Genomic DNA, 27,830 nt, shown 5'->3' on the forward strand with positions numbered 1-27,830 from the left:
TGCCGAGCCCGGCCACACTACACAGACAGGCTGCGGTGCGCGCACTGCGGGGACTCTGCCTGCAGCCTCCTGAACAAAGCTCCCGCGGGCTCCGCCCACCGCAGCTCCGGTATCCTCATTGGCCAGCTCTTCGCCCGCCATTAGGGAGCGGGGCCGTGCCCTTACGAGTGCTGGTTGGTCTAATCGTAATGACGGTGAGGGCTGCCATTGGTCTTTAGGCCTCAAAATGGGCGGAGCAAGGCCGAGAGGCGGGGCGGGAGGGCGGCGCGGAGTGCGCCGGCGCGTCGTCGGGGACGCCGGGTCCAGGATCTTGCTAGGGAACCAGTGTTGTCGCGTCGTCCCGCCCCCTCGGGGCTTTTGCTCCCGTTAACTGTCGGCGGGGCAGGCTCCGCAGCGCAGGGCGACATGCCGGTGCGCTTCAAGGTGAGGCCGGGGGCTGGGCGGCGGGTGGCGGGGACGCCGCGGGGTGGGTGCGTGACGCGCCTGTGCCGTACCGAGCCTCCTGGCCGGAGCCTGTGCGGGGCGGAGGATGCTCCGGCCGGTGGCCCAGCGCGGAGGGGCGGGTGGGGAGAGTTCGATGGGGGCCTGACGGCGTCAGTCTGGGGTCGCCAGGAGCGGAGGCGGAAGGAGGGCCCTTGACAGTGGGACGAAAGGCTGCTGTCGGTGTAGGACACCTGTGGTTCCTCTTGCCGATAGCATTCAGCTCCTTTCCTGCAAAACTTTAAAGCGCGCGGGTCTTTTAAACGCTTGGGAAGCGGGCCCCAGTAAAAGGAGAGCGTGGGTAGGTGTGCAGCCTGCTAGTTGCACGTTTGCTTTAGGTTTTGCTCACAGTTCCAGATAGCTGTCTGTGTCTAACGCCTTTCCACGCAACAGGTGGCCACAGTGTTTCTGTAATCCCGGACTCTTTAATTCTAAAGTGCTTGCCAGACAGAGTGGGAGGGGAACACGTCTTTCTCTAATTGCCTTTTATTAAAAGCCATAACATTATGCACTCGATGAATTTAGGATAAACCTCTAGTGAGGACTTAGGTTTGTTACCACACTTTGGAATCAGAGAACCAGTTATAGCGCAGCCTCATTGAGGGACTCCGGCTTGTCTGGCTCGGGTGGTTGTGAGGATTAAGGGGCTACTTAGCCCAGGGCTGGGTAAATATTAGCTATTATTAAGGAGCTTGACTGGGGTTTAATTCTCATTCTTGGGCCTTTCAAGAACACTCTTCAGAGGTTGAGGTTTTTTTGTTTTTGTTTTTCTTTCTGATGCTAAAACACCTCTTCACTACACTGTGCTCAAATTGCACTTTTCATTATAGGGGCTGAGTGAATACCAGAGAAACTTCCTGTGGAAAAAGTCCTATTTGTCAGAGTCTTATAATCCCTCAGTGGGACAAAAGTACTCATGGGCAGGACTTAGATCGGATCAGTTGGGTAAGTTGAGCAAACCAATAGCTATCATAACTTGAATAAACCTTGGGTTCTGTTTACAAAACAATTAAAATCTACCTGTGTTGGCCTCATGTATAATTGGCAAATATTTATTGATGCTATACTGCGATCCCAGAGTCCCTTATGTACAAACAAACAAAAACAAACAAACAAACAAAAAACACAAAGAAACTCATCAAATCGAGTTGTATATAAAATAGCATGATATCAAAAAAAGTTGAATAGTAAAACTGAAGGGGAAACGCCTGAGATTGGTTGTTCTGAAAGAGGCTTTTCTGGAAATGTTTGAGCGGAGAGGAGCAAGCCTGAGGGTGAGGACTTTCAAAGACTTGAAGAATGGAAGGGTAGGTAACAGAGGCATGGCTGGAACTTGCTGGTTTTGGTCAGTGCCATGAGTTCAGAAATCATGTTCTTCCTCTTACATAGGCTTCGTCTCCTGACCTCAGAGAATTTGAGCCCTCGGGCCAAGGTTTCCTACTGCACATTGAAAGAGTGGACTGACTGTTCTATCTACTGTTTCTCTCTCACCAGCTAGGATATTGGAGAGTAGGCCTCTGTCTCCTTGTTTGTCAGTGGAGGCGCAAGGCTTTGAGACACCCTACTTTAACTTATTTTTATTTTTTATTAATGCAAGTATACCTGTGTATATCATGTATGCATGCAGAGGCCAGAGAACCATCCTGGGTGTTGCTCCTCAGGAAGGCCGCCCACTTCATTTTAATACAAGGTCTCTCACTGCCCTGGAGCTCACCAGTTAGACTAGGCCTCCTGGCCAGAGAACCCCCGGGGTCCACCTGTCTCTGCCTCTCCAGTGCTCGATTATAAGAGCATGCGGCCACACTTAGCCTTTTTGCATGGGTCCTATGGGGTTAAATTCAGGGTTTTGTGCTTACAAGGCAACTGATCATATTATCAGCCCTCAAACCAGATTTTAAATTAATGAATACATCTGAATTTAGATATACAATAATTATAATTTTGAGCAAATCAAACTTGCAAAGTGGGCTGTAGGAAGCTCCACTATCCAGGGTTGAAGGAGGCCTTGCTTGGTAAGGATTTTGTGTACATAGGTCAGTACTTAGTGTTCTATGGATGATGTGTGAGAATGATGTATAAACCCCTCAAATGTTAGGTGTTTGAAGCCAGGGAAAGACAAGACTTACCATGAGGGCATGTGTCTGGGAAGGGAGTAAAGTAAAGAGTGTGTTTATATCAGGTTTGGAGAACAGAGTGTGGGTAGCTCTTTAGGGCTCCTCTGCTGCGTAAATAGTGCTGGACTTCAGAGACAAGATGTTTCCTGATTCTCCGGCAGTATCCTGGAAAATCTCTCTGCTTGTAAGTTCTGTACTTTGGAGAGTTCGTTAGATCGAGAATACAAAATAAACTGTCTTCAGGCATAACCACTTCACTGAAAGCTTTGGGGCAGGGAGTGATAACTGCACACCAGACAACTGGTCAACCTGATTAACTGCCCTTCAGCATTTTAGCTGAGACCAGCTGCATTCAGGTGGCCAGTGTGAGAAGAGCCTGGGCACGTGAAGCCACTCTGGAGCAGGGCACATTGTGAAGGAGGTCATGGTGTAAGGGAGGACGGCTACTGGGAGTTCTCAGTAAGCACAAGTGATAGTGTCAGAGTCTCAGGCTGATCAGCCCGGGAGGGAGGAGGTTAACGAGGACAGCTGGCTTACCTAGAGCTGGCCGGCCATTCTGGCAATGCAGTGCATCCCTCACTGCCTGGAGCACTTGCTGGAGCTGGGAGGACAGAGGGCCCACTGGCTGGAGAGTCTTCCTCTCTTCATGCTTCCTGTAAGAACTTAAGAGGGGCTGGGACAATGGCTCGGTGGTTGAGAGCAGCAGTACTCCTGCAGAGGACCCAGGGTTAGTTTCTGCCCTCACGTAGCAGCTCACAACTCTCTGTAACTATGCCCAGGGCTCTAACTCCCTCTCCCGGACCCTGCAGGCACCAGGCACGTATGTAGTATATACACACACAGGCAGGCAAAACCCTCATGCACATAAGCTAAGGATTAACAGAATGGAGAGGAGAGCCGGGAGTGCTCCCCACAACGTTAGGAAAATCTTGTTAACCGTCCTCCCACTTTAAAGTTGATCTTTTCTTTTTTCTAAGCTTTTACAAGTAGTTTCAAAGGATATAGATTTTGGTAGAGTGTATATGTGTCATATATAGAGAGTGTATATGTGTCATATATATAATCTGTTCAAACTTTTGGGCTGCCACCTCGGCTCATTCAGTTATAGAAAATGTTCATAGAATAATTTGCAAAGCCACTCTAATCAGCAAACAGGCTTGCCAAATTAGCTCGGCTTTCTGTGAGACAAGTCTAACTTTATGCCTTGATTCAGTGTTCAGGTGCATCGTGTACTTTCCATGCCGGCTCTCCACCCTGAACTTTGTGGGCGGAGGGGCAAACGGGAACTGGCCACCACTCCTCTATTACTTCTAGTCTGTGTCTTTGCTTTCCCGTGACAGTGTCCCTTAGGACACTTGTGCTTTCTTGTCCTGTTGTCTCCCTAGCCCTGAGTTCTTGTACTATGTCACAGGTAGTCTGAGGCTGCTTGAGATGCGTGCCTGTCTGTTGTGCAGTGGAAGCAGGATCATGTAGGCCGTAGCAGATAGAAACACAGATGACAGGTCCAGCAAGAGCGCACATGGAATTCAGAATTGCCCCTTTCTGCCCACCCTGCCCCCAGGATGTCTCTGTGTGCCCGTCCATTGAAGGTTACTAGTCTGGGAAGCCCGTGAGCTTGGGACTCTTGCTTCAGTGGCAGAAAGAGCTCGGAGAGAGGTTTGAGAGTGATAGCTTTACCTCATGTCAGCTTTTCTGTCGCCTCCTCTTCCCTTCGGTGGCCTTGCTCTTACTGTGGCAGGAGCAGCTCTCCTCCTGTTTAAAGAATGGCCAGAACTAGGGCATTCGTGTTGCATGCTCTTGTTCGCTCTTGTTTGGGGTCATTCTTTTTAATCCTCAGGAAACCAAGGCAGAGGAGAACCGAGGTCTAGCATGGGGACACCTCATCCCCTTTCATCGTGGTCTGCTCTGCTTAAGAGAAGCTTTGGGAAAAGTCCCAGTGTGGACTGACCAGGGCTTATTGTTATGCTAAGTAGCGCAGGTAACCAGAAACGGAGGGAGCGCGCACTTGCTGGCGCCAGGTCTCTTGCCTTGTGACCCCTGTGACTTGTGTGAGAACAACTTGGACACTGGCCTCAGCATTCAACTTTAATGCTTCTTTAAAGCAAAAATAATTTGATATTGAAAGCTATATCTTGTTAGGTTTTTACAAGTACTACAATTTGGAGGAGGGTGTGTGTGTGTGTGTGTGTGTGTGTGTGTGTCTGTCTGTCTGTCTGTCTGCATGCATGCATGCATGTGTGCACCACAGGCATGTGTAAAAGCCACAGAACAACTTGTGGGAGTTGATTTTCCTTTCTCCCATGGGGGTCCTGAGGCCTGAACTCAGGTTGTCAGGCTTGGTGGCAAGTGCCATCTTGCTCTCTCAACTGACTGTTAAACTCCATCTCTCTCAGGCCTTTTAAAAAGCTCTTCTTGACCATGCGCGTTGGTAGCAGCTACTTTCATGTTCTATGTTTTGTAGGGATCACGAAAGAACCAGGTTTTATTTCAAAAAGAAGAGTTCCCTACCATGACCCTCAGATTTCAAAATACCTGGAGTGGAACGGAACCGTCAGAAAGAAGGATACGCTTGTCCCACCAGAACCCCAGGCCTTTGGAACGCCAAAGCCACAAGAGGCTGAGCAAGGAGAAGATGCCAATCAAGAAGCAGTTCTCTCACTAGAGGCCTCCAGGGTTCCCAAGAGAACTCGGTCTCATTCTGCGGACTCGAGAGCTGAAGGGGTTTCAGACACTGTGGAAAAGCACCAGGGTGTCACGAGAAGCCATGCGCCAGTTAGCGCGGATGTGGAGCTGAGACCTTCCAGCAAACAACCTCTCTCCCAGAGCATAGATCCCAGGGTAGGAAGAGCCACCGTGTTTCTTTTAAAGGAATATTTAGGTTTCTTATTGGTTCTTGTCTTGTCTTGTGTCTCTGGTATGGACGCCAGCAGGCTGCTGAACGTTACTGAGAAGGGCTCTGTTCTTACTGGTTGCTATTGTGTACTGAGTGTACTAAGACATACCGTCCCTACATGGGCAGTCTGCCTCTGGATTTTATTCATCAGAGACTAGCAGCCGAGTCCCCAGGACGAGGTCGCGCTGAGGCAGAAGGGCAGTAGGCCGTTTCTCTGGCCGGGAGCTCAACTGACCTGTGCCTATCCTTGTTTGACTTTCCTATTGTACCAGCAAGAAAGCAAACAATCTCAGCTGTCAGGAGGCAAAAAGAAGAGAGTTCTGGCTAGCTCTCAAAGATCTTGCCGTTCTGTCCTCTTATGTCACAGCTGGCTTGCAGCAGGTCCCCAAAAGCACATAAGCAGAGGTGGCAGGGGCGTGTGTGGGACATCTCACTGCCTCCCACAGTTCGTTCTCCAGGCACTCACCCTCTTCCTAATCTACTTCAGCCACTGACTGGAAGCCTGGAGCCACCCAGGAGTGCTGGAGGAGAATCTGTGACTTGTTGAGAAAGCCAGGGCATACAGGGGTCCATGGAAGGTGATGTGTGAGATTGGTGGGCAGAGGGAAGGGGGCCACAGAGGTGTGTGGACAGGGTGAGGTGCTATGATTTATTTATTTATATTTGATAGTAGATTTACTTGTGAATGATTGGCAGAAAGGAACTGAGCATGGCTCTACTCTATTTTTTTGAGATGCATTAGCATAATAGCAGGCTTAAATATTTAGACAGTTTAAAAGTGATGATTTAAAAGTTTGCCATACTACTGTCTGAATGTAGTTAGCAAAACTGTAAGGTACACTTAAAACTTAAAGGGATAAAGTTCCTGTTGCATGCTTTACAGCGCAATTTAGACTTAAAAGGAATTTGTGTAGCAAATTTTAATAGCTTTAAGTGGGTTTTTTCCCCCAACAGTTGGATAGGCATCTTCGTAAGAAAGCTGGATTGGCCGTTGTTCCCACGAATAATGCCTTGAGAAATTCTGAATACCAAAGGCAGTTTGTTTGGAAGACTTCTAAAGAAAGCGCTCCAGTGTTTGCATCCAATCAGGTAGCTCAAGAGATGCGTTTCTGAGTGTTCTCACCTGACTCGTGTGTGAGTACAGGCTACATGGAAAGAGTCGGTTCTGACCTGGGCCTGGCTCTGAGTTCTGGAAGACAGTGAGAGGTTTGCTAGGCTCTTGCTCTCCCTTCTGATCTACAGTGGCGATACTACACAGTCCTGTGCTATTGGTGATCGGCATTGCCAGGCCCTCTAAGTGGGAGGCGGGGCAGTGACAGCGAGGGGGAGTGGCAAGTTCACAGGCCAGAGGATGGTTTTATGTCACTATCTTCTTAATCATCCAATTGGTTATGTTCTAAATTGTTATTAACGTTTTTGCATGATGTCTATTTTTTAAGGAAGACTAACTGCTTTGGACATTTATATATTGAAAGCAGCACTGCATATAATTGTCCCCTTGAGTCAGTTAAATGATGGCAGGAATTGAGTTTTTATTTGCAAAATTTTAAAAGGCATAATGGACTAATTTGTGAGACAAATTTCATTATATTTTGTGCAATTTTAGTATTTTATTATCTTGCTAATAAATATTCTGTTAATTGCTGCTGTCCTCTGGGGTGTTCTTAGACTGAATTCTTTCTTATGTTTTTGACTATACTTTCAGCTTCGGAAGCCCATGACAGCTTCATCTTTTTCCTGATTTTTTTTTTTTAAATAAGTCTACACATACCTCCATGTGCCCTCCATTCATTTTGCCTGTATTGCATGTTCCTTGTATACTCTGTACCTAAGATCTAACAGGAAGATTTAGATGCAGTGGGGTGATAGCATCTGCGAGCCTCGGCAGACACTCCACTGACCATGTCAATTGTGGAAGCTTTGCTTACTTGTTATCAAAATACATTTTAGGGTCACGTGAGGTGCAATGCAAAATGATGTGTCCTCTTTCTGTGACCTGCTAAGTACGAGCAGTGCCTCTGTTGCCTGCTCTCAAGTGGTCTTCGGTACCAAGTGCTCCTCAAGATATTCTTGCCTTGCTTGAAAATTGTGTTTTGTTTTTGTAGAGCATTTGAGCTATAAGCTAGAGCTGATTTTAATCAAAGCCTGCTTGACAAAATTTACATGCCAGCGAGAGCATTTGGCAGAAATGTTTCTTTCATAGGATGAGAAGCACAGTGTAAAATAAACTACTTGCAACCTTCTCAGTTGTGAGCCCATTGCTCCTGTAAGTGAGGCGTTCAGAGGGCTGCTTTGGAGCAAGAGCTCTTTGTGAATTCAAAGCACATCTGCTTTGAGGTCATGGAAGCTCGCTGACAAGCTTTCAGTGCCCCTCTAAGGAGCCGTGTGCTTTTAATCAGGGGCCTTTTCTGGTAAGGTTGTCATATTAATATTTAAAGGAGTTGGATCAGTTTTGGCTGGAAAGCCCTGGAGGTTGTGTTGTCCCTAGAAGATGTACCGTTTGGATTGGGTCTGTGCTAGTCAGTGTTACGAGGCAGGGGTCATGGATGTCTTACCTGCCACCCTCCCTTTCTTTGTGACTTCACTGCCAGCAGTGACACGACACCAGCACATGGGAACCATATTGAATATTGTGGATGAAAGAGAACTTCTAAAAGAGAAATATAGGAATTCTTGGGTGTTCTCTCTTGCCTCAATGAGAATGCTAAATATAAGCAGGCACGAGGCAAGAAGAGCAAATCCCAGCTTGAACATCTCAGCATCGTCTTAGGTTCTCTCAGAAAATGGGAAATTCAGACAAGGAAAAGATAATTTGTGGAGCTGACAACAATTACTTTAATAAAACTAATGTCTGTTCATACTATGAACATACACTTAACTTCATTTATCTCATTACTAAACTGGTGGGAGGAGGTAGAGGAACTCTGGGAAGGAGAAATCAGATAAGGAGTTTAGGGTATTTTTGCTTATGTAATAGTTTGATCATGATTTGAGTGTTTACTCAAAACATAGTAACAAGTATAGACATTTGACCATTGGCTACTAATGACACACATGAAGTCAAAATGCAGGCATATACAATTTGCCTTTTTGTGTATTATAATTCAACTTTTTATGGGTTTTTGTTGGACATTAGTGGGAGGAGTGGCCCTTGGGCCTGAGGGTGTTGGATGCCCCAGTGTAGGGGAATGCCAGGGTGGGAAGGTGCAAGTAGGTGGGTGGGTGAGCAACCTCATAGAGGCAGGGGGAGGGGGATGGGATAGGGGAGTTTCTGAAAGGGAGACCTAGAAAGGGGAAAACGATTGAAATGTAAATAAGGAAAATACCCAATTTAAAAAAAAACACAAAAGACATACTATATACTAAAGACATACTATATACTAAAGACATACTATATCCTAAAGACATACTATACTAAAGACATACTATACTAAAGACATACTATATACTAAAGCTGAAATTTAAGAACACACTGAGGACCTATGAAATAGCTCAATAGGAAAACACACTTGCTGCCAGTCATGATAGCCTTTGATCCTCAGAGCTCACATGGTGGAAGAACAGACTCGTATGAGTTATCCTCTGACCTTCCTTTATACACAAGTCATAGCACACACACACACACACACATACACACACACGCACACATATACACATACACACACACATACACATACATTAAAAAAAAGATCAATTAAACACCTAAGTTCTGTACCACTTAGTAACCAACCAAAAACGTAACTGTTTTTTGTTTGTTTTAAGGTTTTCCGTAATAAAAGCCAAATTATTCCACAGTTCCAAGGCAATACATTCACCCACGAGACTGAATACAAGCGAAATTTCAAGGGTTTAACTCCAGTGAAGGAACCAAAGTCAAGAGAGTATTTGAAAGGAAACAGCAGTCTGGAGATGCTGACTCCAGTAAAGAAGGTACCCACCCACCAGCTCTGACCTCCTGCCCGAGGTCTCAGCCTCTGCATGCCTGCCTTCGTCTCCGCCTGAGGCTCTCTCTCTTCTAGCATTGATTCATTTGTTCAGTAGATGCCAGGTGGTCGTTGACTCCTTCCGTGGAGTCAGGTCCTGTGTAGACTGAGAGGACAGGATGCAGACATGCCAAGGCTCAGCAGCGCTTAGGCTGCTGGGAGACAGATACATAGATAACTAAAATTGATGCAGCATGACCGTACCTAGCAGTGCAGCAGGTAAGTCCCCCAAGTCCAACGTCAGACGACTGAGCTTACAGTAGTGTGAGCCGCAGGGCAGCAGGAGGATGGAGACGTGCATTCTAAGTAGTAGCCATTAAACAGAGCACACACTTATCTTAAGGGAAAATTTCTACTATGCTAAATTATAGTTAGTATAATTCATATCATTTACTTCAGTGAAAATAAGCCCCTGAGTTTGTGTGTGAATTTACAGGTATTCTGAGTTATGACATTAGGCTAGAGTCATCGCAGAGTGTAGAAAATGTATGACTAAAAGTGAAATTATGTACCTGTGTGTGTGTGTGTGTGTATGCATGTGTATGCACACATAACACATGCATGTACACACAGCACACACATACAGTTTTTTATTGACCTATGACATTCTTGAAGGGGAGTCTTATTTTGTATAGCAATGTGCTAATTAGCTAAGCTTCAATAACTGCAACCCTTGAATATAAATTTAAGGGCTAATTCAAAATCTCTGTTCAATATGTGGTAGCATTGTTTAATATTTTGATGGTATTTGTTAATTTTTAAATTCATCTTTAAAAAAACCCCATAAAATCAGGGATCTAAACTCCTTGGCTTCAAAACTTGTTGATTTGGGTTTGTTTGTTTGTTTGTTTGTTTGCTTTAGTAGCTAAACATCTAGAAGCAAAAATGTAGTAGAGTTTCTAGGCCTACCTTTATAACATGTATGTTTTTACTTGAATGTCTGACATCTCTAAGCATAAACACTCAAATTATTTCCATTTCAATACAATAAGGCAGATGAGCCTTTAGACTTAGAAGTAGACATGGCGTCGGAAGACTCAGACCAGTCTGTAAAGAAGCCTGCTTCATGGAGACACCAAAGGCTTGGGTACGTAGCTCACCAGGAAACGGTCATGTCTGGGTGGTCAGCTTGCTAAAATACTTACTTGCGTTCTGTCTCTCTTAGAAAAGTGAATTCTGAATATAGAGCAAAGTTCCTGAGCCCAGCCCAGTATTTCTATAAAGCTGGAGCTTGGACCCGGGTGAAGGAGAACCTGTCAAACCAGGTGAGTCTGATCGCACACGCTCTTCCGGCCGAGCCAGCCACTGCACCATGAGTTTCACTCACAGTGTGAGGATGGATGGTCCAATAGTAGCACCGCAAATCCCACCATCTTAAAATCGTAGTTGTCACCTTACCGGTGTGTGTACTGTTTTTATAGCAGTGACCCCGTGGAGATTGACATTGGTTATTAAAGTCATTTTTTTAAAGCCATGAAGTATCTGATAGTTCTAATGAGTTCAGTTTGCAGGATGATAGCCTTCTTGGTTGGGTCCTCATGCCATCCAGACCTCAGACTTTGAACTGAAGGTTCTCTCTATCAATAATGAATGTTCCAGGAAGATTGCTACAGTGTGCACCCCTGCATCATGTAGGAAAGGGGTGTGTGCAGCTTGAGGTTCAAGTTCTACTCTTGGGGTGTCCTGATGTAGCAGAGAAGCTGGGGCTCTGAAGATTGGGCAGAGGAGAGGACAGTTATAGCCTCCTGCTGAGAAGCGGGGCTTCTAGTCAAAGGATAAATGGTAGAAAGTCTATATTACTGTATAATTCGTGTCTTAAAACTGTTATCTGGACACTTTTCAGCCCTTCTCATGTGCACAAGCTAAATTAAACCGTTTTTGGGGTTGGATTGTATAATAACAGATATTCTTTTCTGTCTATCTTTCCAAAGAGGGTAGATTGGGTCTGGTCTTTGTGAGCTGCTGGTTCCGTGAGACAAGTAGCCTTGCTACACCCTCCTCAGCGCTCTGCCTCAAGGGGCTCTCTGACTTTTCTCACTGCAGCCACACCCTTCTCAGCGCTCTGTTTCAGGGGGCTTCCAGACTTTTCCACTGCAGCTACTCTCAGAACTGTCTACCCAAGCCTCACCCAGACTGTGCGGGACAGGAGCAGCTAGCCCAGCCCAGGCTGCGCAGGACAGGAGCAGCTAGCCCAGCCCAGACTGCACAGGACAGGAGCAGCTAGCCCAGCCCAGGCTGCACAGGGCAGGAGCAGCTAGCCCAGCCCAGGCTGCACAGGACAGGAGCAGCTAGCCCAGCCCAGGCTGCACAGGACAGGAGCAGCTAGCCCAGCCCAGACTGCACAGGACAGGAGCAGCTAGCCCAGCCCAGGCTGCACAGGACAGGAGCAGCTCCTGGTCATCTGGGCATTTGTCCATTCACTCTGGTAAAATCAAGTAAAAAGTTTGAGTTTCACAAGCAGCCATAATGGAAAAAGGACTGAATCCCCTAGGCTCTTGCACAGTTGAGTAATATTCTAGGCCTTGGCAAAGAGATTATTTCTGGGGGATTGGGCAGGGCAGGAGAAAACGGGAACACTGAAGCATGTGGCTGAAGAGGGCCAGTGGACAGGTCTGAGAAAGCTGCGTTGGGAAGAGCCTTGGCTAGTGTACGGTCTCTTCAGACTGAGGTGAGTTGGTATTTAGGCCTCACCGTTTAGCCCAGGGAGGGCTGGAGATGTTGAAGTCAGGCGGAATGCTCTGTTGTCCCAGGGAGGAGGGTGCTGTGCTGTAATGTAGAGGCTGCGTTCTCAGTTTCACCCGATGTGATATCTCCATGCTGTAACCTTCTCATAGATGTATTAGTTGCTACTGGAAGTTTATAAATTAGGGTGAAATTTGCATTAGCCTTTTATCAAAAAACCAAAACTTAAGTTGGCAAAAGGAGGACATAGCAATTCTCAGAGAAGCCAGTGATCAGTTTTTTTTTTAAAGATTTATTTATTATTATATCTAAGTACACTGTAGCTGTCTTCAGACACTCCAGAAGAGGGCGTCAGATCTCATTACAGATGGTTGTGAGCCACCATGTGGTTGCTGGGATTTGAACTCAGGACCTTCGGAAGAACAGTCAGTGCTCTTTACCTCTGAGCCATCTCTCCAGCCCCAGTGATCAGTTATTAACCAAGTTATAAACATTTAATAGGGGCCATGTTTTGGCTAAATACTAGATTTTTTCCCCTGGACTACTGTTTGTGGTATATGGCTGATACTGAGTGACCTGAATATCAAGTATTCTGCCATCTTCTCCCTGCCCCCAGCATTTTTTGGCATGTGTTTTATGTATGTGTGGTGTGTGCAGTGTGCATACATGGCTGTGCACGTGGAGGCCACAGGTGGAGCTGCTTGCTAGCTTACTTTTTGTGACAGCATGTCTCACAGAACCCAGATCTCACTGATAGGCTGTGTGCCTGGCTACTGAGCCATGGCCTCCTTTACCTTCCAGTGCTGGAATTATGCAGGGGGTGAGAGGGCAAGCGCTGTCACCCACTGAGCCGTCTCTCCAGCCACAATCCTATCACTGACACACTCTCTGCTCATAGTTCAGATACTAACTTCATTTCCTTTTAAATTGTCTACATGCTACACTTTGGGAATCTGTTTTTAGCAAAGCTACTGGGTGTTCTGTCTTAAGTCCTGTGTACTTACTAGTGGAATAGACATCCTGTGTGAGCTGGTTTTGATTGTGGCTATGTATCCCACACCTGCATCATTTCAGTTACACACTGCTGCTTTATAATGGTCATATAAGACTGCCTTTAATAATGGAATCTGTTCTAAGTTAATTTGGTTTTTGAAAAGGGTCTAACCTTAGCCTCATAGCAGTCCTCCTGCCTCAGCCTCTCCCATGCAGGCTTAACAGGTGTGTGTCAGGATGGCTCGCTGGCATGTACGTCTTTTTGGCTTGGTTATTGATGTGACTCTTGAGGCCAGTTAGGACTTTGATTCTAGATAAAGTGCTGCATTTGAGATCCACCCTGTAACCTGACAGATGCTGTAAGGACCAGGTGTAAGATTTCGCCTCATTCATTCTTGCTGTTTTCTGAATTCGATTTTTCCGCACGTAAATTTTAAATGATTCAGTTCAAATTGGGAAAAAGAATTCAGTAATGAAAGCATTCTACTTATAGTGTTTAGATTGTGCGCGTGTGTTTGCATGTGTGTTCATGTGCCTGTGCCCATGGAGGCCAGAAGAGGGCATTGTATCCCTAGGAACTGGAGTTATAGCCAGCTGTAAGTCACTTAATGTGGGCGCTGAGAGCTGAACTGGTTCTGTGTAGGAGCAGCAAGTGCTTTTAGCCTCTGAGCCATCTCTCTCTCCTTGGCTTATAAAATATCCCATCATTGGGTGACGTTGTTGGGAATAATGCATTCTTATCCTTTATAGCAGTCCTGGTCACTGGCCCTAGGGGTCATTTCTGAAATCTACACTCAAATTCTCCCTCTTGCCAGTAGAGGACCTTACTTTGAGAGACAGTTTTTTATCTTTGTTTAGGATTATAGACACTTAAATATAAAACTGAGTGTTAGCATTTTTAGGAAGGATGGCTAATGAAGACTTGTAAAAGCATTGGAGTTCATAGGTCATTAATAAATAGAACTGAATAGGCATACAGAAAGTGCCTGCACTCTGTCCTTTCTAAATGGCTATGGGCTCTTCCCCCATTCTCAGTCTTTAAGCACACGGAGCTCCTGTGTGAACAGGACGCAGCCTCCTTGTCTGTCTTTCCACTGCTCAGCATGGAAGGCTGTGTTGATTGGAGCCCTTTGAACCGGCCCTTCAGTTCATGTCCTTGTTTGTCTGCTAGGACACAGGTTGTGGCAGTGCTGGGTGGCAGTTTACACACTGCTGCTGAAGAATGAGGCCCTGATGGAATACGTAAAACATCTCTCCCTGTGAAGGCCAAACTATTAACTAAAATAGTTGAGGGATAAAAGATTATACACAAGGGTAGGAACTCTGTTTTTTAAAATATAGTTATTAATAGCAACAAATGTGGCTAAATATAATAACATTTAAAGCAGAATTGTAACAAGTCAGCTTTTTTTTTTTTTTTTTTTTTGCACTGTATTGGTGCATTTAGAGAAACCAGCAGGTGGCAGTGTTATGTATAAAATAAAAAGGTTTCCAATGGTAGTTGGGTTCTTTTCATATAAAAGTACATGATTTGCAAATTAGAGAATTCAAAGTATTTTATAGTTCCTCATGATTTAAAAAAAATCTTTTTTGTTGACTATATCACTATTATTTGGAAGGTATTTATTTTCATTTATATAGTGTATTTTTGTTTGTTTTGTTTGTTCTTGTTTTTGTCTTTTTTTTTTTTAACTTGAGGTTTTGCTGACTTCAAGAGATTTGGAGAAAGAATCTCACAGTAGTTAGTGGGGTCTTGTGTAATAGGAGAGGCTGGCAGAGAGCTGGGGGATTAAGCTAGACTAGGAGTCACTGGCATGGAGCCACTCTTCTAGAGATGGAGAGCAAGGAATAGCAGTCAGTTACCTATCAGTAGCACCATCACAGCCAGAGATGGGGAGAGAGGGATGACAATCAATTACCTATCACCAGCACCACAGCCTCGCAAGAGCGTGGCTGGTCCTCGAGCAGTGCTAAGATGTCTTGGTTACTGAGTTCACGATTACTAAGGATACAAGAAATTTAATTGTATTGACAAGTTGGTATCTATTTAGAAGGAAGAATAATAAGGTTCAGTATCTCATTGATTCCCATTAATACTCATGTATGGCATTAACCTGTCATTAAGTGTGTCTCTGTATTCCTCCCCTAGGGTTCTCTAAATGCCATGTGGTATGCAGAGGTTGGTTGCTTTTGAGTTCTTAAAAACTATAATAATGCATAGAATACTTGTGTAATTTCAGTTGGAGTAAAAAAGTATTTGTCAAAATTGTTCTTAGCTACTACAAATGTCTCCTTGCCTAGTAGTTTGGAATAAATTAGCTGCATTATGCTTTTGCTTAATTGTTTTAATATCTGCTGAAACGCATAGTCTGATGAGTGTATGTGGCTGTTATTTTGCCTGCCTTTCTCATTGGACTGTGGCTGTATCCTGCTTTGGCTTTCTTATGTACTTGTCGGTGTTTATAAAAGATCCTTGGCAATAAAGGAAGGCACCTGAACTCTCTGCGTAGGTTAAGGAGCTCCGAGAAAAGGCCGAATCTTACAGGAAGCGAGTTCAGGGGACACATTTTTCTCGGGACCATCTGAACCAGATTATGTCGGACAGCAACTGCTGTTGGGACGTCTCCTCAGTCACAAGCTCGGAAGGCACCGTCAGTAGCAACATCCGAGCACTGGATCTTGCTGGGTGAGATGTTCTTTGTGGAAAGTGAGAAGGCTGTGTTATAGCTTGTGTGCATCATAGGATGATGTAGGAAAATGACCCAGCTAACTCACAATCTGCTGTTTAGCCAGATGGGTCTCTTATTTCATTATTTAAAACTTATTCTCTGTGGTAAATGTAGCTATATTATACTTGCTTTTTGTGTTTCTGTATGACTAATAAATAACTCTGGGCAGCTAACTTTTGTAATATTCTTTGTAACAACAGAACTAGATAAGATAGATGTAAAAGAACTTTAAGAAGTAATGAGCAGCCATAAAAACTTATGAAAATATAAGTGAGTGATATATATCCATTATCATTCATTAATGAATTTTGTGGCTCTTGTGGAACTGGGCCTCTAGATGTAGAGAATTCTCTGCTGTTTTAAATTTTAAACTGAGCACTATTTAACTATTTGTAAGGGAAATTATACATTGATTTGTAGCTAATAAAGTAGAGCATTCTCATATAGTCACATATACCTCATTCATTTATAAATTCTACTATGTGATCTTGCTTTAAAAGTTCACAAAATACTCTTTAATAATATTTTGGAAAGATGAATCTAAAACATAAAAATTTGAATCTGCGTACTTGTGCATGAATATGAGTTTAGTTATGACAAATTTGCCTCGTTGGAGTTAGTCCTTATCATTTTGAGGGTAACGTTTTACCCTTTTGTCACCAGAAGTGCAAGTGTAAGTGTGTGAAGTAGGTAACTATTACTTTTTGGAATATTTAGTGGACACTTGGGTAGAGCTTTCTCTTGCTCTATTGCACAATAACTTCACTACCCAGAGAAGGCCTTCAGTATGGAAACGAAGAGACAGGAAGTCTCACACTCGCTAACCCAGGATAAACTGAGACACTCAAATGCAGATTTGCAATAAATTTTTTTTTTTTTGAAATGCAGAGACCTTACAAACCACAGGACCCCCCAGAAACACCCTCCTACCAAACTAGAAGAAAGAAAAGTTGCCTCGGGAGAGCAGCCCCTGAAAAACTCCACCAGGAGACTGGAGATGCCAGAGCCTGCCGCCTCGGTCAGGAGGAAGCTGGCTTGGGATGCTGAGGAGAGCACGAAGGAAGACACCCAGGAGGAGCCCAGGGCGGAGGAGGACGGGAGAGAGGAGAGAGGACAGGACAAGCAGACCTGTGCGGTAGAGCTGGAGAAACCGGACACACAGACACCCAAGGCAGACAGACTGACAGAAGGGTGAGACCTAAGTTCCTCAGCGTATAGGACATTCTAGTACGTGACGGATGCGTATGTGCTGTCACTGGGTACACGGTTGCACCGGCAGCTCTGTGACTAGCAAGGAGCAGTGACATAGGTGCTGCCACATGGAGTGTGCTGGGATCACACAGAGTGCGATGGAGCACTGGAGCACTGTGCTCTGCGAGGGGCAGTCAGTTCTCACATGCGTCCTGTGCTGAGGATTCGCCAGATTTGTAGCGTGTCAGGTAGGATGACTTCACAGGGGAAGCTGGGATTCATGAATATCAGGTGCTTCTGTCAAGAAAGAAAGGCCACTCCCTTGTAATATTTTTAAAGTGGTTTCTGAAAATGGCCAACAAGGGCGGTTTCATGTGCAGACCGCTTTAGAGGAGTGGCTCTTTGCCTTTGTTGACAGTCCACTTTGTCTGTAGCCAAGCCCTTTGTTCGTTCATGGATGCAGGCGATGGGAACTCGTGCTGACTAACTGGACGCCGTCTTCCTTATGGATGGCTGGTGTACAGTGATCTCCCCTCCTTTCTAGGCTTGGCTTCGCTAACTCCTTATGGATTGAGAAGTTTTAAAAGGATTGTTTTTTAGTCGAGACTTCCCTATATAGCCAGAGCTGGCTTGGAACTCATGACTCTCCTGAGGCTGCGTCCTAAACACTGGGTCATAGGCTCCCTCCATGAGGGAGCCTGAATTTTTTTTTTCTTCAGAAACAAAACTAGACTTCTCTTAGATGGTTTATGTTTTCTTACTGTGCTACTTAACGGTAACGAGACAGTTTTGATTAAATTTTCTGGAAGAAAGGCTTCCTAATAAATTGTCTCACTTTCTAGGTCGGAGACATCTTCTGTTTCCTCAGGGAAGGGAGGCAGGCTTCCTACACCGAGGCTGAGAGAACTCGGTATCCAGCGGACGCACCATGATCTCACGACGCCAGCTGTTGGTAATGGACAAACCCTGCAACCTGTCATCCGCCCTTTTAGAATGTAGCTTAGTGTGACCGACACTTAGTGTGACCGACATGTGCTTTCCATGGGGTCTTCCAGGTGGCGCAGTCTTAGTGTCTCCATCTAAAGTGAAGCCACCAGGCCTCGAGCAGAGGAGGAGAGCGTCCTCCCAAGATGGCTTAGAAACTCTGAAGAAAGACATTACTAAGGTAGCTATTTGTATTTCAGAGGAAAACCTCGTCTTGCGTCTCCATCGTCTCGTGATAAATGACATGTAGGCTCAGACTTCAGAAGACCCCACCGGTTGCATGGAGGAGTATCCCTATTAGCTCTCAGTAAGGCAAGACCAAGGCACTGGGACTTCTTTGCTTATTTAGTTGCTCTTGCCATTGTGTTGCTGCTGATAAGCATTCACAGGTTCTTAGTGTGACTCGTCAGGAAGGAAGAACAATACAGTCTGTTGTCTGCTAGTTGTGTTCCAGCCACATTCCAGGCACTGTGTAGCACTGGAGATAAAAGCTAAGACCAGGACTCATCCAGCCATCAGCCTAGCAGGGGGCAAAGCCACGGTCATGATATTGGAGGTAAAACACATCAGGTAGGTGTCAGTGCCATGAGAAAAACAGGCAGGGGGTGAGCAGGAAGTGATCAGGGAGGTCCTTACCAGCAAGGGTGTGAATAGAATCTGGAAAAGATGCAGGACTGATCTGGGCATGGGAGATGGTGTTTTGGACAAAGAGAACAGAGATGCAGAGTCTCTGAGGTGAGAGGACCAGTCATGTGTTCTTGTGTCAGGAACAGAGACTTGTCTGGGTGATGGGTTTTGAGACGTAGTGCTGTGCTAAATTGTGTAGGGCTTCGTAGAGCATGGGAACAGCACACATGTTTTTCCCAGTGAGACGGGAGGCTCGGAAGGGCAGAGCAGTGACTTGATTTGGCTCATATATACACACACATATGCACACACATATGCATATATATACATGTTTGCACACACACATACACACACACACACACACTATTAAACAGGTATTCGAAGACTTGGGCAATCCAGGGAATAAATATTTATGGAGAATGGGTGGAGACACATCTGGGTCCGAGGATTTAGTATTAGGGAAGTGAGAAGTAACCAGAAGGAGGAGAATATCAGTGACGTAGTGAGAGTCAGCAGTGACGTCAGAGAGAAAGGAGCATCAAGAGGCTGCACTATAACTTGGTGGTGGAATGTGTATGTCTACTGTGCATGGGGCCCTGGGTTCAATCCTCAGTACTGCCAGCTAAAATAGATAATAGATGATAGATAGATAGATAGATAGATAGATAGATAGATAGATAGATAGATAGATAGATAGAATCTCCATTCTGGAGAAGGCTCAATTACTAAGAGTGCTTGCTGCTCTTTCAGAGGACCAGACTTTGGCTCCTAGCACCCAAGTGAAATGGCTAACTCCAGCCCCTGGGGATCTAGTGCCCTCTTCTGGCCTCTGGTATTATTTCCATAAATGGCATTCATAAGTACACACACACACACACACACACACACACACACACACGAAAAGTGAGTGTTGGTGCTAAGTCAGTAGGGATGAGACTTTGTCAGAATCTTGTAAAAGCTAAGCATGCAAGAGATTGAAGAGAAAAGACAGGCTGAGTCAGGGACACCTCTGTGGGTTTGCTTGTTTGTAATTGGTAGTGGTAGGAGTTGATCCTATGGTGGTGGGTGTGGTTGGCAAATGCTGCACAATTGGCTGCATTCCCAGCCTCCAGATACAAGTCATTCAAGATCTCTGTCCAAGAAAGGAAGCAAAGAGCAGTGGGTGTCTGGTGAGACTGACGTGCGCCATCTGTAGTGTGTGGTGTTTGCTACCCCACCTTAACTTAAGCTCTGAGAATGGGCTGCACTGCCAGCCCCTGCCCAGGCTCCCTTAGATCTGAGGATGAAACACACACACACCCCACATTGTTCAAAGCCAACCTGTCTTATTGGCTTAATTGCTGGGCACTTGTAATCTACTGCAGCTAGTGTGCCCTTCCCAATATTCTTAGTGCAATACCCTAAATCCACCCTCAGCTTCAGTTGCTCAGTTACTTTTAGTCCCAGCTCAACACCCTAATCTCCCACCTAGAGGAGCAGCCTAAGGTCGCTCCCGGAAAGATCTCACGTGGCCGCTCACCTTTTCCTCGCCCAACACACTGTAAAAGTTCCTCACCTCCCCTGTAGGGACCTGGAAGTCCCACTTCCTTCCTTCCTCCCTCCCAGCAGTCCCTGCACTTCAGTTCTCTGAGGGGCTCCCAACACCATCCGAATGACACCCATCTGAGACATCCTTACTGATAGATCAAGACCCAATTCTGTTTTAACATCAGACCCACCCCCTACAAGTGCTCATCTGTTGATGAAGGTAATCGTACAGAAAAGTTTCACACACATGCTGTGTATTTCTATCATACTTAGTCCTCATTGCCCTCTCCTGCTCACCTCCTACTCGCCTCCTTCCTCCAGCTAATGTCCTTTCCAGTCTGCCCTTCCTTCTCTCTCCTTTCCTCCTCCTTACCCCTGTTGTTTTGGTGAGGCCCCACAGTGTTCTATTAGGGTTTGAGTAGAGTTTGTACAGGAGCCCTGCTGCCTACCAGTCATGCTTACTGAACTAAAATGTCTCTCCCTTCCCAGAGTCCATGACTGCTTACACATCCCCCACAGCTACCACAGTGTACTTGTGAGTCCCCAAGGGAGAGTGCTGAGTGTGTGTGTGTGTAAGAGAGAGAGAGAGACAGAGAGACAGAGAGAGACAGAGAGAGAGAGAGAGAGGAGAAAGAAGAGGAGGAGGAGGAAAAGGAGAAAGTGTGTGGGTGGATCTACAGGGAAGAGTGGGAGGAAATAAGACTGGAAAGGTGGGTAGGGTGAGGAGTTTGTGTGTTGTCCTGATGTCGTTGGCAGCCCCTCGGAGATCTGAAGTGCAAAAGCCAGTGTGTTTGACTCAGAGAAAATCAAGTCACTGCTGCTCATGAAACTCTTTCTTCAAGGAGCGTTGGAAGAGTGTGCCAGCAAAGGCTTGAGGTTCGGAGCTAGACCAGTCAGTTTGCTTAAGCCTGAGGATCCCTTCAGTTAAAATGTTTGTCTTATTCAGCTCCTTTTAACAGGAGTGAAACCAAGATGGCAGAGTGTCCAAGCCATATGGGAAGAAAAACAAAGCGCTTTTCAGTGTGACTTGTAACTTATTAAGTGTAAAGGAGAAAGAGGAAGCAAATGGGAGATTTCTGTTCTTTTCCTGGACCTTACATTCTCTTGGGAGGAAGCCCTCAGCTCAGCTCTTTGGTCACAGAGCCTTCTTGTGTTTGGAAACTGTCAATGTCATATCCATGGGCTCAGATGAGGACTCTATAGGAGTCCAAGCAATGACTAAGACTGTTGTGCCTGTGTGTGACTTTGCTACGTTGCCACCTATCAAAAAATACCATTGGCCAGGCAGTGGTGGTTCATGGCTTTAATCCCAGCACTTGGGAGGCAGAGGCAGAGGCAGGTGGTTCTCTGAGTTTCGAGGCCAGCCTGGTCTACGGAGCTTGTTCCAGCATAGCCAGGGCTACACAGAGAAACCCTGTTTCAACATCCCCAGCCCCACCCCTCCATCCAACAAAGGAGAAAGGAGTTTAGTCATGGGGGCTCAGGGTCAAGCTGCATTGTTGCTGTGGAAAGTTGAAAATATGGACGAGAGAGAAAGGACTGTTCTCCCATAGACGCTGTGGCGAGGGTCGCTGTGGGCTCCTGAGGGTCTTGTGGCAGTGTGGACATAAGTGGTAGTCTACAGGCAAGGCTTCACAATCGGTTTTCCCCTCTTGCTTCTTGTATGCTAGCTCTGTTTGAGCTCGTGTACATCGTTCTCTGTTGGCTTGATTCTTACTGCGCTCGCAGTGCACACACTTTTGCATCCTTAGGCATCACTCACTCTCATGGCAGAATGGATGCTAGCTATCGTTCAGAAGTTTTAAACCAGACGCTATTGTTCAAATACAATTTTCAGATTTGTGTCATTTCATTTTTATTTGAACAATCTAAAGCTACATTTTGGTTCATTCAGTGTTATCATCTCATCTAAGCGTTCCCAAGTATTAACACAGTTCAAGTAGACACAGTTGCAGAGTTGTGAAGCGTAGGCTGTGGTTTGCTGGACTTTGAAAGACCGGAAGGACCCTGTCTTTCTTCTTCTTTGTCATATCTGCATATTATATTCAATTTAGTTAATTTCTACAGTCTGGTAAGTGAACATTACTACTTCAGTGCTTTTATTCTGTGGTTTAAAAGGCTAGTGAGGTAGACTGTCACTCCATTTATATCCATCTGAATCACTTCCATATGCCCCTTTCTGCTTCGTAATGAGACCTACTGCTATTGCTCTAGGGGTCTCTGTTAGTGTAATCATAACTCTGTTGATGTCTCCGCATACATTGTCATTCAGTGCACTGTTAATGTACATTTTACTGTCCTAAAATGTACACAGGGCTGTTCTCTGTCGGTGGTTAAGCCGTCTCTCCAGGGACACTGTCTCTTCCCCCACACCTTCTGTGACGTGTGACTGGTTACATCTGAATGTTGATCCGTTCTTTACTTTTGGACACACGTGTGCGTCTTTTTTGTCATCCAGAAAGGAAAACCCCGTCCCATGTCTCTGTTGACTTCTCCGGCTGCTGGCATGAAGACAGTTGATCCCCTGCCTCTGCGAGAAGACTGTGAAGCCAATGTGCTCAGATTTGCTGATACTCTTCCTGTTTCGAAAATTTTGGACCGTCAGCCCAGCACCCCTGGGCAGCTGCCTCCATGTGCCCCGCCTTACTGTCATCCGTCCAGCAGGATCCAGGGCCGTCTGCGAGACCCTGAGTTTCAGCACAACAGTAAGTATTTGGTTTTCATTTCTTATCTCTTAAAAAGAAAAGTATTATACTGATAGATCCGTGCTATAAGAGGAACCACTTGCTGGCAAGCTCTGTTAGGTGTTTTTCTTTTTCTCTTTTCTTTTGTCTTTTTCATTTATAATAGACTCCCCTTCCTTCCCCCTCTCCCTCCCTCTCTCCCCTCTTTCTCCTTTATTTTTAATTTCCGTGCTGGGTTTCTGTGAGTGGAGCAGATTTCACTGGACTGTGCTGCTGCGCCCAGGTTCACAGTTCACTCCATGCAGTGAAAGGCACATCCGGGTCTTACCAAGGGACGCAGGAGGCTGGCCGGGTGTTGTGGGAAACAGTAAAGAAGAACCACCGAGCCCCCCTGCGCTCCCTCCAGCTTCTCTTGCCCTCCAACGCTCTGCAGGACCAGAGTTCCCTTCCCTGCCCGCCAGCCCCACACAGCAACCGTCCATCCCGCAGTCAGATGCCACAGCACCCAGCAACCCGGTTAGAAACAAAACTCTAGACGCTTATAATTAACAAGTCAGATTTATAGATCAATAAATTCTCAGTTCACAAGATGCCCACACAGTAATTTCAGAACCAAGTGATAATGGTATAAGCTGCCCACCTAGATTAGAAGGTTATCCCAATTGCTCTATCCTTTATGATGTCATATCCACCTGTGGCTGTTTAAAGCCATGCTGGCTCAGGATCTTCTTCCTGTCCATGCTCCATCTTGCTTTTCCTCTCTTAAGCCGCTGCTCTGTCCCTGCAACTCTTAGCACCGCCTCCCTTTTCCCTGTCCAATCACAGGCCTCCTGCTGCACTAATATTTTAATGTAATTGGACAGGGAAAATCCTGTCACAGCCAGGTGCCAGTGGTGCTTCTTTTTCAGGCAGGACAACAAAAACTGCCCCTGGACATTGCCTGGTGTTGCTCGGATGTGGAATTCAAGATTTGCACATTCGAGGAAATTCTGGTTTCCTTAGGTTTTGTTAGACATTGCTCTGCTGTTTGGTGTCTCCCTCTGTCACAGCTGGGAATTCTCCGGCAGCTTTTGCCCTGTCACTTTTGTATGTGGTGGCTGCTCTCTGATGGCTTTGGGATTGTCTTTATGATCATGCAAACGTTACTGCCACTTTACAGTGCTGCTTCTTGGAAGTGGGTGTCTCCCCACTCATTCTGCTGGTGCCCCGTGGGCCTTTCCACCAGATCAGCTCCTCTCTGACTCTGACGCTTTCTTGAGCAGTAATTTCAGAAGCTTGTAGTTGTTGCACTCCTGGGCGAGGCAGTTACCCAGCTGGGCAAACTCGGAGAAGATGATGTGTTCTAGCCAGTGCATAGAGAGCTTTCCAGAGTTCCCTGCTTCATCTTACCGTCACTACAGCTCCAGAGGAGACTGAGCGATCTCCAACACCCCTTAGCCCCCAACCCACACCCCCATCACCTGGGGCCAGACACAGGGTGCTGCTTCTCAGTTTCTCCACTCTGCTGGCATAAGACTTATGCCCCTCAGGTGTTCCGTGTTTCTCTCCCCCTCTTGCTTTCCATTCTCCAGCTTGGTTACTCTTTCCTAGGCTTTTGTTTCCTTTGTTCTGTGAACTTCTGCTGCCTCTCTAAATGTGTATATTGAGTTTTCGCTTCTCAATAGAAGCTTACTTTGTCTCTTTGAAGTTACATCAATGTTCTCATTGGACAAAATTCTAGGCACCTAGCCATAATATATGTACTTGCTAAACATATGACATTTACCCAGTGGCCCTGTGATGTCATAGTTTCCATTAATATACAAACGTAACTGATACACTTTCTCATGACTTACTTTCGTGACTAGTTTACTGATTTGCTGTGTCACATCACCTGAGATTGGGCAGTGTATCACGAACAGAGATGAGTGTCTCATGGCACTAGAAGCTGGGAAGTGCCCGACAGAGGGGCTGGCATCTAGTGGAGGTGTCCTTGCTGCGTCGTCTCCTGGCAGGAAGTGGAGAGAAGGAGGGACAGACCCTCCCTGATACAGCTTTAGGTCACAGCCTGTCCACTTCTCAAGGTCCAGTCTCCTCATGTGATCACAGCAGCAATTCAGTTTCCCTGTGAATGTTTGGAGGGGTCAGACCTGCAAACCATTCCACTAACGTGGTGTTTAGTAGCTAAAGAATAATGCCTTCTGCCTTTTTTCTTCAAGTGGGAAAACCCAGGACGAACAATTTGCAGCTACATCCACACGATGCCTTTAATGATGAAGGTATTTTAGTAGTTACTTAAGAAACATATCGGCACTTCCCAGCTCGCAGAGCGCTTCTGCAGGTGGCCCCACATTAGGTCCTTGAGATCCCAAGATAAGGATGAAGTCCTTCCTGTGTGACACAGGCGTCCCCTGTGTGCTGGGGGCATCTTTCCCCTTCAGCAGGTGCTCTGTCTGCTGTCTGTCTAGAATCTGGCCTGATGTACCTGTAGCCTGTATATTCTTATCATTTTTCATCTCTAAAAATATGTGTAATTGATGAAAATAGACACTTCTTCCTGTATATTCCTCATCCTGTCAGATTTTTTGATTGGGCAGGAGGCCTTTTGAAGTCTTGAGGTAAAGCATCGCAGTGACTGTTGTCCCGTCCTGAGAAGCACGGCTGTAATCTGGGAAGTGCCAGTCATTCCTGAATTTATTGACTTTGAATTCGGAAATAAATTTAAATTTAATGCTCTTTCCATTGCATGCTAAGTACATTAGAAAGTTTTTCTCTTTTAGTTAGTAAGTTTGTGGCTCTTTATTCAGAGAACTAGAAAGCGAGTTATGTTTTGAAATACAAACCTGGCCACTTTGAATCCACTACTGCTTGGTCTGGATGACAAATAACAGTTTTTATACCTATGTGGTGGGTTTGCTCACTCAGCATATGGAATTTCAGTACTGAAAAGGGTAGCATAGTGCCAGATATTTTCCCCCTACATTTAGGGAGATTTTAAAAAAATGATATAACAAACCATGTTAAAATATAGCGTTTTGAAAAGATTTATTTTTATTACTTTTGATAATGTGTGTGAGAGCATGTGCACATGTGTGCATGTGTGTGAGAGCATGTGCACATGTGTACATGTGTGTGAGAGCATGTGCACATGTATGCAGGTGCCCTGGGCCAGAGGCAGGGAATCCCTGGAGTTGGAGGTGCAAGTGGTTGTGAGCCACCCAACGTGGATGCGAGGAGTTGAACTCAGGTCCTCTGGGATAGCAGCATGTGCCCTTAGCCTCTGAGCCATCTCCCCAGCCCCAGCATTTTGCTTTTTAAATTGAAAACCTTTTTTTTGCTCCAAATAGTTGTACTTATGAAAGTAGGATGGCTTCCCTGATAATATGGCAATCAGAAGCTGTGCTTAATTAATGACATTATGGGATTCCAATGATGTAAAAAATTTCCCATTCCATTGGCATGTTGACCTCTGATAAACGTGGGAAACGGCCACGAAAGATGATGAGCTCCCAGGTTCCCTGTTTCCTCATAGACAGCATCAGTATTAAGTCTCGATGGCTGCATTCCCTGGCAGTGGCACTTTCCGCATAGTCCTGTTCTTACGATGATTTACATGGATGTAATCCTGGGATTCTCTCATTACAGATGCAGATAGACTGTCTGAGATCTCTGCTCGCTCTGCAGTTTCCAGCCTCCGGGCTTTCCAGACTCTAGCCCGAGCTCAGAAAAGAAAGGAGAATTTCTGGGGCAAGCCATAAACCTCTCATCTTATCTAGTGACAAGCTGGCTCATCTTTACTCACTCAGTGTGTTAAGGTTTTCAGAGGGTTTGGAGTTTCTTCTAACACTTCTGACTCAGATAATTTGAATTTTCAGTGGCTCATCTTAGCCAGAAAATTGCCATGCAGCTGTGTCTAAGTCTGACTCTTTGAGAGCACCTTTGCACTTGTCTGAGTACAAAGGTGCGGGGTTGTGTATTTCTTCACACACTCTTGACTTTTGTGTCAGGTCTCGGGGGTTGCTAGTAGAAGCCTGAAGGTCATCTACAGAATATTCTAAAGGGAGAAAATGAAGTCAACATTAAGATCTTCCAACTTAATTTCCCCTCAGATTGGTCTTAGGCATTTTAATAGCTGTAGGTGTCATGAAAAGAATCTCACTGTTTTATTAGCGCCTTCTGTATACACAGGTGCAGTGTTAAGATGATTGGACTTTGAAAAGCTGGCTGTACATATTTTTCTTATTTATGTAACAAAATTTGCTGAGAGAATATGTATATTTTTGATCTTTTTATGTATTTTATTTGTATAATAACTGGCATACATTTGAATAATGTCTAGATTTTGAAAAATGATTTGTGAAATGGAGAATTAAAATTTTGTAGACATTTAAAAATGAAAATTAAGTGTGCTTGGCTTCTTCAGGAAGTTATCATGTGGAATAAATATCTTCTAGAAGCATTCTATTAGAACTGCTTAATCAAAAATTATACTACTATTGCAGCTGCTAAATGCAGTGAAACTGAGTCTACAGTATTTTTTTTTTCACAAATACGAGGTTTTAAAAACAGATTCATTAAAAAATTTAAACACCAACTTGATGCTTCTGTTTTCCTTTTGCAGGAGATATTTAACTGTTGTTTACAAATCAGGATAAATTAAAGTTTCTAATAAGAATGGGTTTCATAAACATGTTAAACACAATCTCTGTAGTGGTTCCTGTAAATGGCTTGGGTTTTCTTCTTTTTGATCAAGAGAGGGTCTCTCCGTGTCTAAGACTGCCCTCAAGCTCACTCACGATCCAGTATGACCGTCTGTGTTAGCCTCCTGAGCCTCGGAATTACAGGCAGGTGCCATCCTGCCTGATGAAGGTCCCCCAGATGCTGTGTGTTGGAAGGTTGGAGCCATTTAATAGCTCCAACGATTCGGAATTCGGGGGATTCGGAGAAGGAGGAGACCAGAAGGG

The 27,830-nt window shown here is 45.3% G+C and overlaps 1 protein-coding gene across 18 annotated transcripts; it reads left to right on the forward strand.

Annotated features, from left to right (window-relative positions):
• On the forward strand, positions 1 to 27,460 carry Mdm1 (transformed mouse 3T3 cell double minute 1). 18 transcript variants are annotated; one of them, XM_006513305.3, is made up of 15 exons: positions 1 to 194; positions 1,311 to 1,425; positions 5,056 to 5,432; positions 6,442 to 6,576; positions 9,250 to 9,417; positions 10,463 to 10,557; positions 10,636 to 10,735; positions 15,295 to 15,324; positions 15,656 to 15,831; positions 16,763 to 17,065; positions 17,908 to 18,017; positions 18,121 to 18,230; positions 22,662 to 22,908; positions 25,086 to 25,145; positions 26,512 to 27,460. In XM_006513305.3, exons 1-15 carry the CDS (start codon positions 189 to 191, stop codon positions 26,622 to 26,624), a joined length of 2,145 nt encoding a protein of 714 aa, XP_006513368.1. In that variant the 5' UTR covers positions 1 to 188; the 3' UTR covers positions 26,625 to 27,460. The 18 variants fall into 18 exon arrangements, with proteins under 18 accessions (XP_006513368.1, NP_001156376.1, NP_683724.2 ...); NM_001162904.1 differs by lacking the exon at positions 1 to 194 and adding an exon at positions 248 to 423; XM_006513306.1 differs by lacking the exon at positions 1 to 194 and adding an exon at positions 253 to 423 and having other exon boundaries at positions 9,283 to 9,417.
• Positions 27,461 to 27,830: the final 370 nt, after the last annotated feature.

The sequence above is a fragment of the Mus musculus genome, chromosome 10, assembly GCF_000001635.26.
Source record: "Mus musculus strain C57BL/6J chromosome 10, GRCm38.p6 C57BL/6J".
In the NCBI taxonomy this organism is placed as follows: Eukaryota; Metazoa; Chordata; class Mammalia; order Rodentia; family Muridae; genus Mus; species Mus musculus.